Here is a 12,482-nt window from a genome sequence, read left to right on the forward strand (position 1 = left end):
GCTATTCACCACTAATTCAGCTGCACGACAGGTGCCATAAAACAAGGCCATGGTTCCAGAGGGGGGGGGGGGGGACCTCCATCAATTTACTGCAAGGCTGCCCAGCCCTGTACCTGGAGATCTACCATCCTTGGGGGGTTTTCACCAAATCTAATTTGGCACAGCCGATTCGCCTAGCGGCTCAATGATATCTCCCGCCGGTGAATGAGGTGTGCCTCATTAGGGTTGGGAGTGAAAACGTACAGGTCGATTGATGCCCGGGGACAGGGTTGGGCAGCCCTGATTTAATGATTCAGATATGATGTATGACTTGTGCATTTCTCACACAAGTGTCTCAAGGTGAGGCTTTTTGCTCGAACAGAACGAAAGCCAGGCGATGACACCATGACCCAGCTAAGCCAATACGGCTGAAAGGGGGAAAATACCTCAAGTCTAAACCCGCTCGATTCGCAGAGTCAAAACTTTACTTTACAGGAGACGATAATCCCTCTTAAGAAGAAATGGTCTTAACTTCCATCCCCCTCTCATTCCCTTTCTCCCTCTGCATTGGCTGAGTAAATCCTCATCACATCTTAGCCAGCCACCACTTCACAACAGTCTGCTTGTTGTGCAACCTATGCCACAGCATGCGTGAGTCACACACCCTCTTCCCCAATCCTCGCTGCAACCACCCAGATCCTGGACTGAATGTTCCGCAAACAGTTAAACATGCAAGTTATTGCAGGTTCCAGTAGCATCAATGCTGGCTTATTCTCAGGAATAGGAAGTAACCTGCATTTCGAACCTTTTTTGGAACAAACATAAAAACAAGGTTTAAAGGGCAACTACCCATTTAATTACCTTCAGACAACACAAGTCGTGAACTTACATGCAATTACTTAATTAAGGAATTTGCGGAATCTCCAACAACCTCCAAATAAAGCCCGTTTCTGTATGCTGACAGCACATTTCTGAAAGTACAGCACATAGCAACTGTTCTGTTGACAACATGTACTTTTGCAGGTGCCTAGCCAGGGGAAGTGAAATATGACCAATAAAAGGTGACAGTGGCTTTGGCTAGAGGAGCAAACTAGAGTACCACATTCAGTCACCTGTGTCAAAAAGCGGAAGACATTCCTGTGTCAGCACAACGTGACGCAAGAGCCGTCAAAACAGCCAGTCAGTACAGGAACAAGGCCTTTATTATATCACCTCTCCTTGACTCCTTCCCTTCACTGGATGTCCGGAGCACAGTTCTTCCTTCACAAAACGTTATTTAAGAGTGTCGCTGGCACCAGGAATTAAGGAATCTTTTTAATTTGAGGAAATGCATTCCTTATTTCAGGGAAAGTAGGCAATGCCACCGTATATCGGTAATTACTATTTCCAGCATTTCAAACAATGTACCTGAGGTGTGCAGAAATCTGAAGGTCTCTGGTATCGACAAATGGTTCGGTAAAAAATTTTTTTTAAAAGAGCAAGAAATGTGCGCGATTGATCAGTATGCTGATCACGCAGGACTTCAATAGAGTGTTTGAGGAATCAGGGGTTTAGTGGTGAAATGGAAGCAAATTCCTGGGCTCACGGGTGAGTAACAGAAGTAAGTCAGCAGAGATCCGAAGCCCACAGCCTGCAATGGCCCGGCCACACCTCCATGCTAATATCCCTGTGGACCAGATAACCTGAGAGGCGCACTTATGCCCACTGGCAATTCAGAGGCCATCACTGTTAGCACCAGATCTCATTATTTCCACAGTTTAATGCTGACACGGCAGGGTGGTAATGATGTACCTAATCCACCGACGACAGACAAGCTTCAGGCTGATGTTTTAGCCGTCACTGCTGTTGACTTTGTCAGGCTATGCTCCTCACGTTCCCACACACCACTGCCCACTGGGGAATGGCGGAGGATTCCGCAATTCACCTGGAAACGTAGTCATCCGAAGGAAAGTCTCGAAGGGCCGGTTTCACAGAGATTAAGCTTAGACCTGGACTAAATAGAGTTTTGTTTTGAGAATGCAACTGAAAACTTTCAATCATCCCTCAGGAAGGATTTAGAATGTAAATATTATTTCAGTAATAATGTCGCTCATGGCAACAAAATTGATTGAATAATCATCAAGGACAGAGTCGAATGCCGTGTAACTTTGAGTGGAATAAATACCTTTTGTACACAGCATATTAATTTTACTCACATAAGGAATCCTGGAATGGGTGGCCTGTAGCATAGTGGTTAAGGTAAACGACTGGGACAGGCAAGGTTGGTGGTTCGAATCCTTGAGCAAAGCCCTTAACCCTGCATTGCTCCAGGGGAGGACAGTCTCCTGCTTAGTCTAATCAACTGTACGCCGCTCTGGATAAGAGCGTCTGCCAAATGGCAATAATGGAATGGAATGGAATGGTTTAATGTTAAGTTTAATGCGTATTTCTGGCTGCCATGACAGAGAATCTCAACCACTTTTCTCACTCCCTAGAGGTTCACTCCAACCCTAGCAAAGCACACCACATTCAACAGCTATAGATCTCAGTTAGCTGCTGATTAGTAGAGCCAGGTGAGCCATGTAATCCCTACAGGATGGTAGATCAACAGAGCTGGGCAGCCCTGCTCGGCAATTTACTCTTCAATCTGCAGGTGAGAAACCTCCTACCTGGCACTGAGCTGGTGTCCTGGCTTGCCGGGGGCTCTCCTCCCGTCGACAGCACAAGAATGAGTGCGTCTTTAAACTGCTCGAAATCAACCTGGGGAGAAACAGAAAGCACACACACACACACACACACACACACACACACACACACACACACACACACACACACACACACACACACACACACACACACACACACACACACACACACACACACACACACACACACACACACACACACACATAAAGGTCTAGTCAAGACTGGGAGAGTGCGGTTCATAAATCTGAAATAAACCCAATAAGCCCTCAGTCTCTGCCTGTTGACTTTCGGGATGGTGTGGAAATAATAGCGTGGGGTGTTTAGTAGCGGTGGGGGGAGGGGGCTCCATTTCAACAACGGAACAGCAGCGAGAGCCACATCAGCAGCCATCCCTGACCTCTGACCCCCCCGTCGGTCAGTCGCCCCCCCAGCCCACGGAGGCACACGCACTCGGCCCTGTCCCCTGGAAAAGTGGGGGTGCCCTTCGGAGACGGACTGACAGCCCTTAAGAAGCAGCAGCTGGCGGGTTTGGGGGGACGCGGGCCCATGGATATGCAGATGTCCTTTGTGACGGCGTGGCGGTGACAGGGCTGCGTGTTCAGCGGCTGCCCCGGCCCATACCCCCCCCCCCCCCTCTCCGCCCCATTGTGGAGCGGACCTCCGCATCGCCGCCTCGGTCACGGAGGCTCCCCCTGCCCCCACGTGCTCAAAAAAACCACAGAGGCCCATCACTACCCCGCACACAAAGAGAGGAGGGGGCACTGGTCACAACAAGTGGGCTTATGAGGAGGGGGGGAGGTTAAATATTAAGGCTGCAGAATTTTCAGCTGGGGATACATACATGCCCAATTCTTGCCCTCAACATAATCAGAAAGAACCAATTGCAACACAAACCCATCCAGCTCTTTCACATCCAAGCTCTCTATCGCCTCGCCTGAACAGACAAAAATGCGAAAATACTGTGCCGCCATTTTGATGCAACATTTACTACTGTTGACACATCATGCTTGACGATAAATCAAATTCTCATGTTTTCTTTAACAAAAAAAAAAAAGAAAACAGCATCAACTATTGATTTTTAAAAGGCCAACGTAGCCCAGGGGTATCGCTCCTAAACCATTTGCTAGCGTAAATGCACATTGACCCGTGCCTTCCACATAGACGGCAACAAAGCAAAGCCCACCCTTAATCAAGCCCCCCCCAGCTGGAGCCACGGGCCGAGCTACTCGCGCATGCTGATCAGCTGGGTTACCACAGCGACGGGCACCTGGGATACGACAGGAAGGGCCCAATTACACCTTCAAACGGGAGCCCCAGCTGCACCTGCAGGCCCAGGACAAAGGCCTGCGCCCTGAGAGCCTCCTTCAGACACGAGCCACCGAAACTCGCCCTCAGATGAAGCGGCAACACGGCAATCCGGCCTCCCCGGGAGTGAGCACACTAATACCTGCGCCATTAAGCGCCAAGAAGCCAGCTGCGTCCACTTCAGCTAATGCAGCTATTTATGTAGCAAATGGACCCCAGCTCAGTGTAGACAACACGAACAGAGCTAATGTAGAAACCAAAAAGGCCAAAAAGACGACGACGCACCTCACTGTCACAAAACCAGAACAAACGCATAGCACCTCCTGTAGTCAGGATGGTATCAAAAATACCAGGATTATGGAGTTAGCTTGAGAACTGCACTGAGTGAAAACCCTAACAGCTCTTTTTGCTTCAGACCAAGTTCCAGATTTGGGAAAGGTTCCCGGGTTTTCCAGCTCAGTAATCCTGCTACATGATACAGGATAAGGCTAAGTGCTCATTCAAAACACTTAAATGTTCCTTCAAGGAACTAGGGGCCAGGAGCTAGGAGGCCCCCAAAGATTTCTTGAGCAAGAAAACACAAATGCATCTTTAGCGGGGTTTGGCTTTGGGACGGGGCTCACCCTGCCATCGGGGCTGTCCTGCAGCAGTGTGTGGAGCAGACTGGGCGTGACCTCCTCCAGGTGCAGGGCCTGGCAGAGGTCCGAGAGCTCCTCCGGGCACAGGGAGCCCCGCCCGCTGGCATCGAAACTCTGGAAGACCTCTCTCAGCTGCTGCTCATACTGGTCCTGCTGGGCCTCGTCCATCCCATAGCACAGCCTACATAGAGAGAGGGACACAGGTACACACTATTACACACACACACACAGCCCCCAGCCTACATAGAGAGAGGGACACAGGTACACACTATTACACACACACAGCCCCCAGCCAGCACAGAGAGAGGGACACAGGTACACACTATTACACACACACAGCCCCCAGCCAGCACAGAGAGAGAGGGACACAGATACACACACCATTATACCATACATACACACACACAGCCCCCAGCCTACACAGAGAGAGAGACACAGGTACACACACCATTATACCACACACACACACACACACACACACACACACACACACACACGCGCCCCCAGCCCCCAGAGAGAGAGAGAGAGAGAGGTACACACACCATTATACCACACACACACACACACACACACACACACACACACACACACACACACACACACACACACACACACACACACACACACACACACACACACACACACACACACACACACACACACACACACACACACACACACACACACACACACACAGCCCCCAGCCTGCAGAGAGAGAGGGACACAGACACACACAGACACACACGCACGCACGCACGCACGCACGCACGCACGCACGCACGCACACACACACACGCGCGCCCCCAGCCCCCAGCCCCCAGCCAGCACAGAGAGAGAGGGACACAGGTACACACACCATTATACCATACACACACACACAGCCCCCAGCCTGCACAGAGAGAGAGACAAAGGTACACACACCATTATACCACACACACACACACACACACACACACACACAGCCCCCAGCCTGCAGAGAGAGAGAGACACAGGTACACTCACCATTATACCACACACACAACCCCCGGCCAGCACAGACAGAGAGGGACACAGGTACACACACCATTATACCATACACACACACAGCCCCCAGCCTGCACAGAGAGAGACACAGGTACACACACCATTATACCACACACACACACACACACAGCCCCCAGCCTGCAGAGAGAGAGAGACACAGGTACACACACCATTATACCACACACACACACACACACACACACACACACACACACACACACACACACACACACACACACACACACACACACACACACACACACACACACACACACACACACACACACACACAGCCCCCAGCCCCCAGCCCCCAGCCCCCAGCCCCCAGCCCCCAGAGAGAGACAGAGGTACATACACCATTATACCACACACACACACACACAGCCCCCAGCCTGCAGAGAGAGAGAGACACAGGTACACTCACCATTATACCACACACACACACACACACACAGCCCCCAGCCAGCACAGACAGAGAGGGACACAGGTACACACACCATTATACCATACACACACAGCCCCCAGCCTGCACAGAGAGAGACACAGGTACACACACCATTATACCACACACACACACACACACACACACACACACACACACACAGCCCCCAGCCTGCAGAGAGAGAGAGACACAGGTACACTCACCATTATACCACACACACACACACACAGCCCCCAGCCAGCACAGACAGAGAGGGACACAGGTACACACACCATTATACCATACACACACACAGCCCCCAGCCTGCACAGAGAGAGACACAGGTACACACACCATTATACCACACACACACACACACACACACACACACACACACACACACACACACACACACACACACACACACACACACACACACACAGCCCCCAGCCTGCAGAGAGAGAGAGACACAGGTACACTCACCATTATACCACACACACACACACACACACACACCCCAGCCTGCACAGAGAGAGAGGGACACAGGTACACACACCATTATACCATACACACACACAGCCCTCAGCCTGCACAGAGAGACACAGGTACACACACCATTATACCACACACACACACACACACACACACACCCCAGCCTGCACAGAGAGAGAGGGACACAGGTACACACACCATTATACCATACACACACACACCCACACACACACACACACACACACACACACACACACACACACACACACACAGCCCTCAGCCTGCACAGAGAGAGACACAGGTACACACACCATTATACCACACACACACACACACACACACACACACACAGAGAGAGAGGTACACACTATTACACACACACAGCCCCCAGCCTGCACAGAGAGAGGTACACACTCAATTACCACAACCACACACACACACACACACACACACACACACACACACACACACACACACACACACACACACACACACACACACAAGCCTGCTCAGAGAGAGAGAGAGAGAGACACAGGTACACACACCATTATACCATACACACACACAGCCCCCAGCCTGCTGAGACAGAGGGATACACATAACTACCACACATACACCTGCTCAGAGAGAGGTACACACTATTACACACACACACACACACACACACACACACACACACACACAGCCCCCAGCTCTGCTCAGAGAGAGAGCGAGAGAGAGGGATACACATAACTGCCAGACACTACTTACACTACAAACACTACAAACACTACAAACACTACAAACACTACAAACACTACATAAGCCAGCCTGCTCAGAGAGAGGGAGGGAGGGTGAGCAAGGATACACTTTGCATATTAATAGAGATGTCAAACAGCTCTTAAAATCATTGGTAGCCTAAATGTCATTGTTAATTAACTTCATGTGCTAGTGACAGATCACGAGAGGGTGCTTTATGGGTCTAGAGCAGGAGTAGGGAACCCTGTTGCCTGTTGCCCTGTGCCAGAGATGGTCCTAGTTTTTGCTCCATCCAAACCTATAAACTACAGTAAATAACTGGATTCCTTTTCATTCGTTTTAGACTTAAGCCTCAGACTTTTTAATCATCTAGCAATGGATGAAACAAAAAGCAGAAAGGGCACTGGCACTACCCCACCCCCCGGTCTAGAGACAACAACATACGACATGTAGCAGGCGGACTACAGCTGATTCAGTCTGAGCACACCTCTGAGATACTTAAATGTAACGACCGAGAACGAGTGTTACTTTAGCCAGAATACACCCGAATAACTGATATTCCATGTCAGATAAGCAAGGGATGTTGAGCAACATGCCAATTAAACTTACATATACATAGGCTTTAAAAAAATCTACAAACTGCGACATATTCCACAAAATAATAACCTTTGTTTATACGACATTATTTTCTGCCAAGGGCCAATAGCATAAATGCTTTGCATGCCAGATTTGATGCCAACAGGGAAAATAAATATGTAGACCAGATGATCGGACTTAAGCCTAAACCGTGTGTCAAAAAATGTGCCTCAAAACTGAAGGACAAATTGCCTGCACACTTTCAAAGGCAGGGTCTTGCACTGAAATGCTGCATTTTTGTAACTACAGATAAACTGTGAAAACATCCAAAACATTACATATTCTATCTTCCAGAGGATCACACCCTCTTGGGTAACAAATCATAGAACAACCACACCTACAAGCTTATTGGGCCACAGCTGCATAAGCCCCGTGCTGTGGTAATACTTCAGAGATGAAAATGTGAAAAATTTCCCTGAAAAACAGTCCAACAGCTGTCCACAGGTCACCAGTGTAATAATACAACTGTAATAAAGTTACTTACAGTTGATTAGACTAGGCAGGGGACAATTCCCCCCTAGAGCAATGCGGGGTTAAGGGCCTCGCTCAAGGGCCCAGCAGCTGTGTGGATATGTGTCGCTAAACTTGAACCACCAACTTTCCAGGTCCCAGTCATGTACCTTAGCCACTAGGCTACAGGCTGCATACAGATGCCATTTTGCTACCATATTGGTTTGGTTTTATATGTAAATACAAAATTACATTTTTATTCATTACTATATGAGAACTGGCTTCAATACAGACTCAGTACTTCATAAAATGCATTGACTCAATAGGGCATCATTATTAAATGACCATCTGCCATTAGTGCTCCTCAGACCAGTTACTAGTATCAGTTGCCTTACAATGCCGGGGATATTAGCATACGTGTCTGTGGCGTAGCACCAGTGTAGTTGCCGTTTAAAAAGCTAGAGTAGGGAGATGTTTCTTCAGGGTCATCAGACAGGCACACTCCTTCCTCAAGGTTTTCTTGATAAGCCCATTACACCTCCAGAGTGTAGAGGACTCAATGGTGCAATCTGGCATCCCGGATTCACCCCCTTCCATATAGTCTACTCATCCCGGTTGGTTATTATGGAGACCTAATGGGGTCCTTCCTGTGTAACCAGAGCCAATCAAAGGCCTTCGTGATTTTCCTCACAGCTCTTGAGAACACTTCTGCACAATTCCGTGATGACAATCAAGGTTGCCATGGCTTACACCCTGCCAGTTTCATCACCCCGGCAACAGAATAACGCGCTACACTCGAGTGGCTTTCTGATCACCAACTCCCCCGGTCATCAGCACCAGAGAGGTACAGCTGATTACTCCTTCTTTAAATGTTAAAATGGCAGCTGGATTTGTTTACCACTGCCATCCCCATTGGACGACATAGCAGAAAGAACAAAAACTCAGCTGAGGTCTCTTAAAAAACAGAACCTAAAGACTATGACTCAAATGAGGAACTTCACAAAAGCTCATTAATTTCCCCCTTAGTTTCATTTAAACTCAAACTTAAGTGGAAGCTTAAAAAGACTGCTAGAATACAAATATTATGTTTTAAGCGTTGAATGGGAACGGACCATGGAAGTGGATAAGCGAATCTCAGAAATACCTCCAATGCTCTAATCAGTCAATATGCAGTCCGGCAGATTACTGCACAAGCTCCGAGCATGCACTGATAGGGCAGTGTAGGAGTGTGCACAACCTGAACCTGCATGCAACTGGCATAGCTGCCCCATAGCAACAGCCTTTATCGACAGGGACGATTAAACATTACCTCAAACACTAAAAGTCACTGAATCCTTCACAACAGTAAGATGAGCTCTGAATTCGGTTGAATAAGCCTTATTTGCAGTAAAACAGCTTGCACGTAGGCCATACCTTTAAAAAATATTACAGTTCAAATTGGTATTATAACCACACAACCGGTATTTTTGTTTGTAGTGCACACAACCCATTTCTCTTCAGAAGAAGGGCCGTCAAATACAGAAAATAGGGAAGAGATTGTAGGTTCATGCCACCTGAATCTTAAATGGATAAAAAATCTCAAAGGCCAACAGGGGCCGATGATGGTATCTGGGGAGGTAGGGCATCGTCACCAATGGCCGCATGAACAGACATCACCAACAGTGGTTAGGTGTCAGCATGACATTCAGCATGAACGATGCACGGTCTAAATGCAATAAGTGGGCCACGCTCTATGGTGGCTAATCAAATTCAAGTGAAGCAAGGCTTTGCAATACAGCTGGCACAAAAGCAGCAGGACAGCTAGCCAAATATTAACCCCCCTCCCTCTCCCCCTCCCCCTCCCCCTGCCAAGTATGAACCATATTTAGGCTCAGACTGCTGGGGCAAGACAAAGGAAATCTGCAATTTTATGATATTTTATATTAATAATAATAATAAAAATAATAATGCATTGTGAACTGTTCTGGCTTTATTGCACAATGTTTCATAAAGATGAAAAGGCTGCAACGTCACGGTGTTCACTTGTTGATTAAAAGACACCAAACAAACCAACGGGTATGGGGGCCTTGAATACAATCACAAGCGCTGATAACAATTCAAGTGGATCCCTCATTCCTATTCAGATTTACGGACGATCTTAATGTTATAATTGCCAAAGGGAACGTCTGCCATTGGTTCAAGTTCCACTTCCAGAAGCACACTGTCGCGATAATGAGGCTCGCACTTCTTAAGGGCTTGACCCTCGGAATAGGTCACCGTGCCGCGTCTTTGACAGCTGCCGTTTCAGAATCAGAGCGCGGCACCGGATCAAGAGAGAAACCGACGCTAGACACCTGCTCACACTCACAGGGGCCGGTGGTAGTCTGCAGAACTTCACAAACGCACACAGACACTGCTGGCATATCAAAGTATTCCACAACACCGATCAAGGACGCTCTCAGAGAATGGACCCGTAGTCACCAACCATCATTGCAAACATCAAAACATGCACGCAATATGCCATTTGATGTTGACATGAAAGTCGGTTTTATTGTAGTTTATTTGGCCATTGTCACGCAGGGCAGCGCTGACATTAAACTGCCTGTTGATTGTGCCAAACAGACACCCATGCATCTACATGTACCTAGCAACGCCAAAGTAACACGCCGAATCATCCTATATACTACAAAGATATAAAGAAACAAATAAATACACAACTGTACTATACATAAGTCCACAAAAATACAATTTAGGCTTGTATTATAATCAGGCCTGATTATAAAAACACCAAAACAACATTTCAACAGCATTGATAAGTTCTCGTCACACTCTGAAGGAACACGTAGCTGCATGAGCCTTTTAGGAAAATTAGGCTACAAGGCAACTCATTCTGGGAGTCCTAATTAACTACACTGTGCAAACAGAGACACGTTCTAAAGCAGGCTAGGCGGCACTGTATTGAAATGGAAGCGCTAGTACGCATATAACTTAATGAATAAAACAATTATTCCACAAAAGAGCCGACACGAGCAGATGACAAAGGATCCACACCGCAGCGCCAAGGCTACTCGCAATAACTGTCCAAGTTCCAAATAAAAGTAACAATGGCAATTGGGATAAAACGGCTCTACACATGTGTATCCAAACCTCTTGCAACGTTAGCTACTTATGGGGAAAATTTTGCCAATAAAATTACCAAAGTGTCATTGAAACCAAAAAAACTCCGGTTTCTAAACTAGCAACTTCAGTCACCAGAACATAAGCACATGAAACACTTGTTCAGCCACCCTCACTGCTAACTTTACATTAACATGGACCAGCAACATTAAAATACAATAAAATTCGACAGCTATGCCGACAGTTAGCCTACTCAACCACAATCAGTTTAAAACATCCAATGTGTGGTGCATTTTACAAATGATGATGGTGAAAATGTCAAAGATGGCAGCGGAAAATGTTTAAATCTTGTTCGTTTTAATACATGACACGAACTGCACTGACAATGAGATAATGCGCGGTGAACACGACAATCTCTGCTCCAGTCTAGCTAACTAGCCATATCAACAAACTTACCCACAACGCTCCGGACTGGAAAGATGCCCTTCCTCTATTCACAGCAACGGGAGTGTAGGCTACTCAATTAGCCTATTTGGTAAAACTTTTTATATAAAAGACCAGCCAAAATTCCCTACTGGGATTTTCATATATGTTATTTAGTAACAGCACTTTAGCACCTGGACCCCAGTTTACGACTTTCCGTCCTCCTTGAATGTTTAGTTGGGACTCGGTGTGAGCCGTATCCTCTCGGCTCTGCTCAGCTACAAACTGCTCCAGCATAGCTCAGCTGCATCTTGTTTCAGATTTTGAAAACCTCATGAAAAAGGAGGGGGGTGGTGACGCCTTTAGACGTAACGGGCATCCTCAGTTCCCCGGGAAGACTAAGCGGACATCTCTGACGATATCACGTGAGTATTTCTTAACAGTCAGCCAATTACGATTGTTTTGTTTTTTATTGCTAAACCAAATGGCGGTGCTAAATAAGGGGTAGGGTGAATTCGGGTAATGTTGGACACTTCTTTGTAAATGCAGTTTCTAAGTCCCTCACCACCAGAATTGCCTGACTTCACCCTCCAGCC

General features: G+C 47.6%; 1 protein-coding gene across 1 annotated transcript in view; it reads right to left on the reverse strand.

The window, feature by feature from the left end:
* The window catches only part of nin (ninein (GSK3B interacting protein)), a 37,180-nt gene extending 24,996 nt beyond the window's left edge, over window positions 1-12,184 (reverse strand). Inside the window, exons 1-3 of the mRNA XM_061254827.1 lie at window positions 11,920-12,184; window positions 4,593-4,788; window positions 2,628-2,718 (exon numbers count right to left, since the gene is read on the reverse strand). Coding sequence (XP_061110811.1) covers window positions 2,628-2,718; window positions 4,593-4,775 — 274 coding nt within the window. The 5' untranslated portion in view covers window positions 4,776-4,788; window positions 11,920-12,184. The remainder of the gene's footprint in view (window positions 1-2,627; window positions 2,719-4,592; window positions 4,789-11,919) is intronic.
* Window positions 12,185-12,482: the final 298 nt, after the last annotated feature.

Source organism: Conger conger, chromosome 1, assembly GCF_963514075.1.
Source record: "Conger conger chromosome 1, fConCon1.1, whole genome shotgun sequence".
NCBI lineage: Eukaryota > Metazoa > Chordata > Actinopteri > Anguilliformes > Congridae > Conger > Conger conger.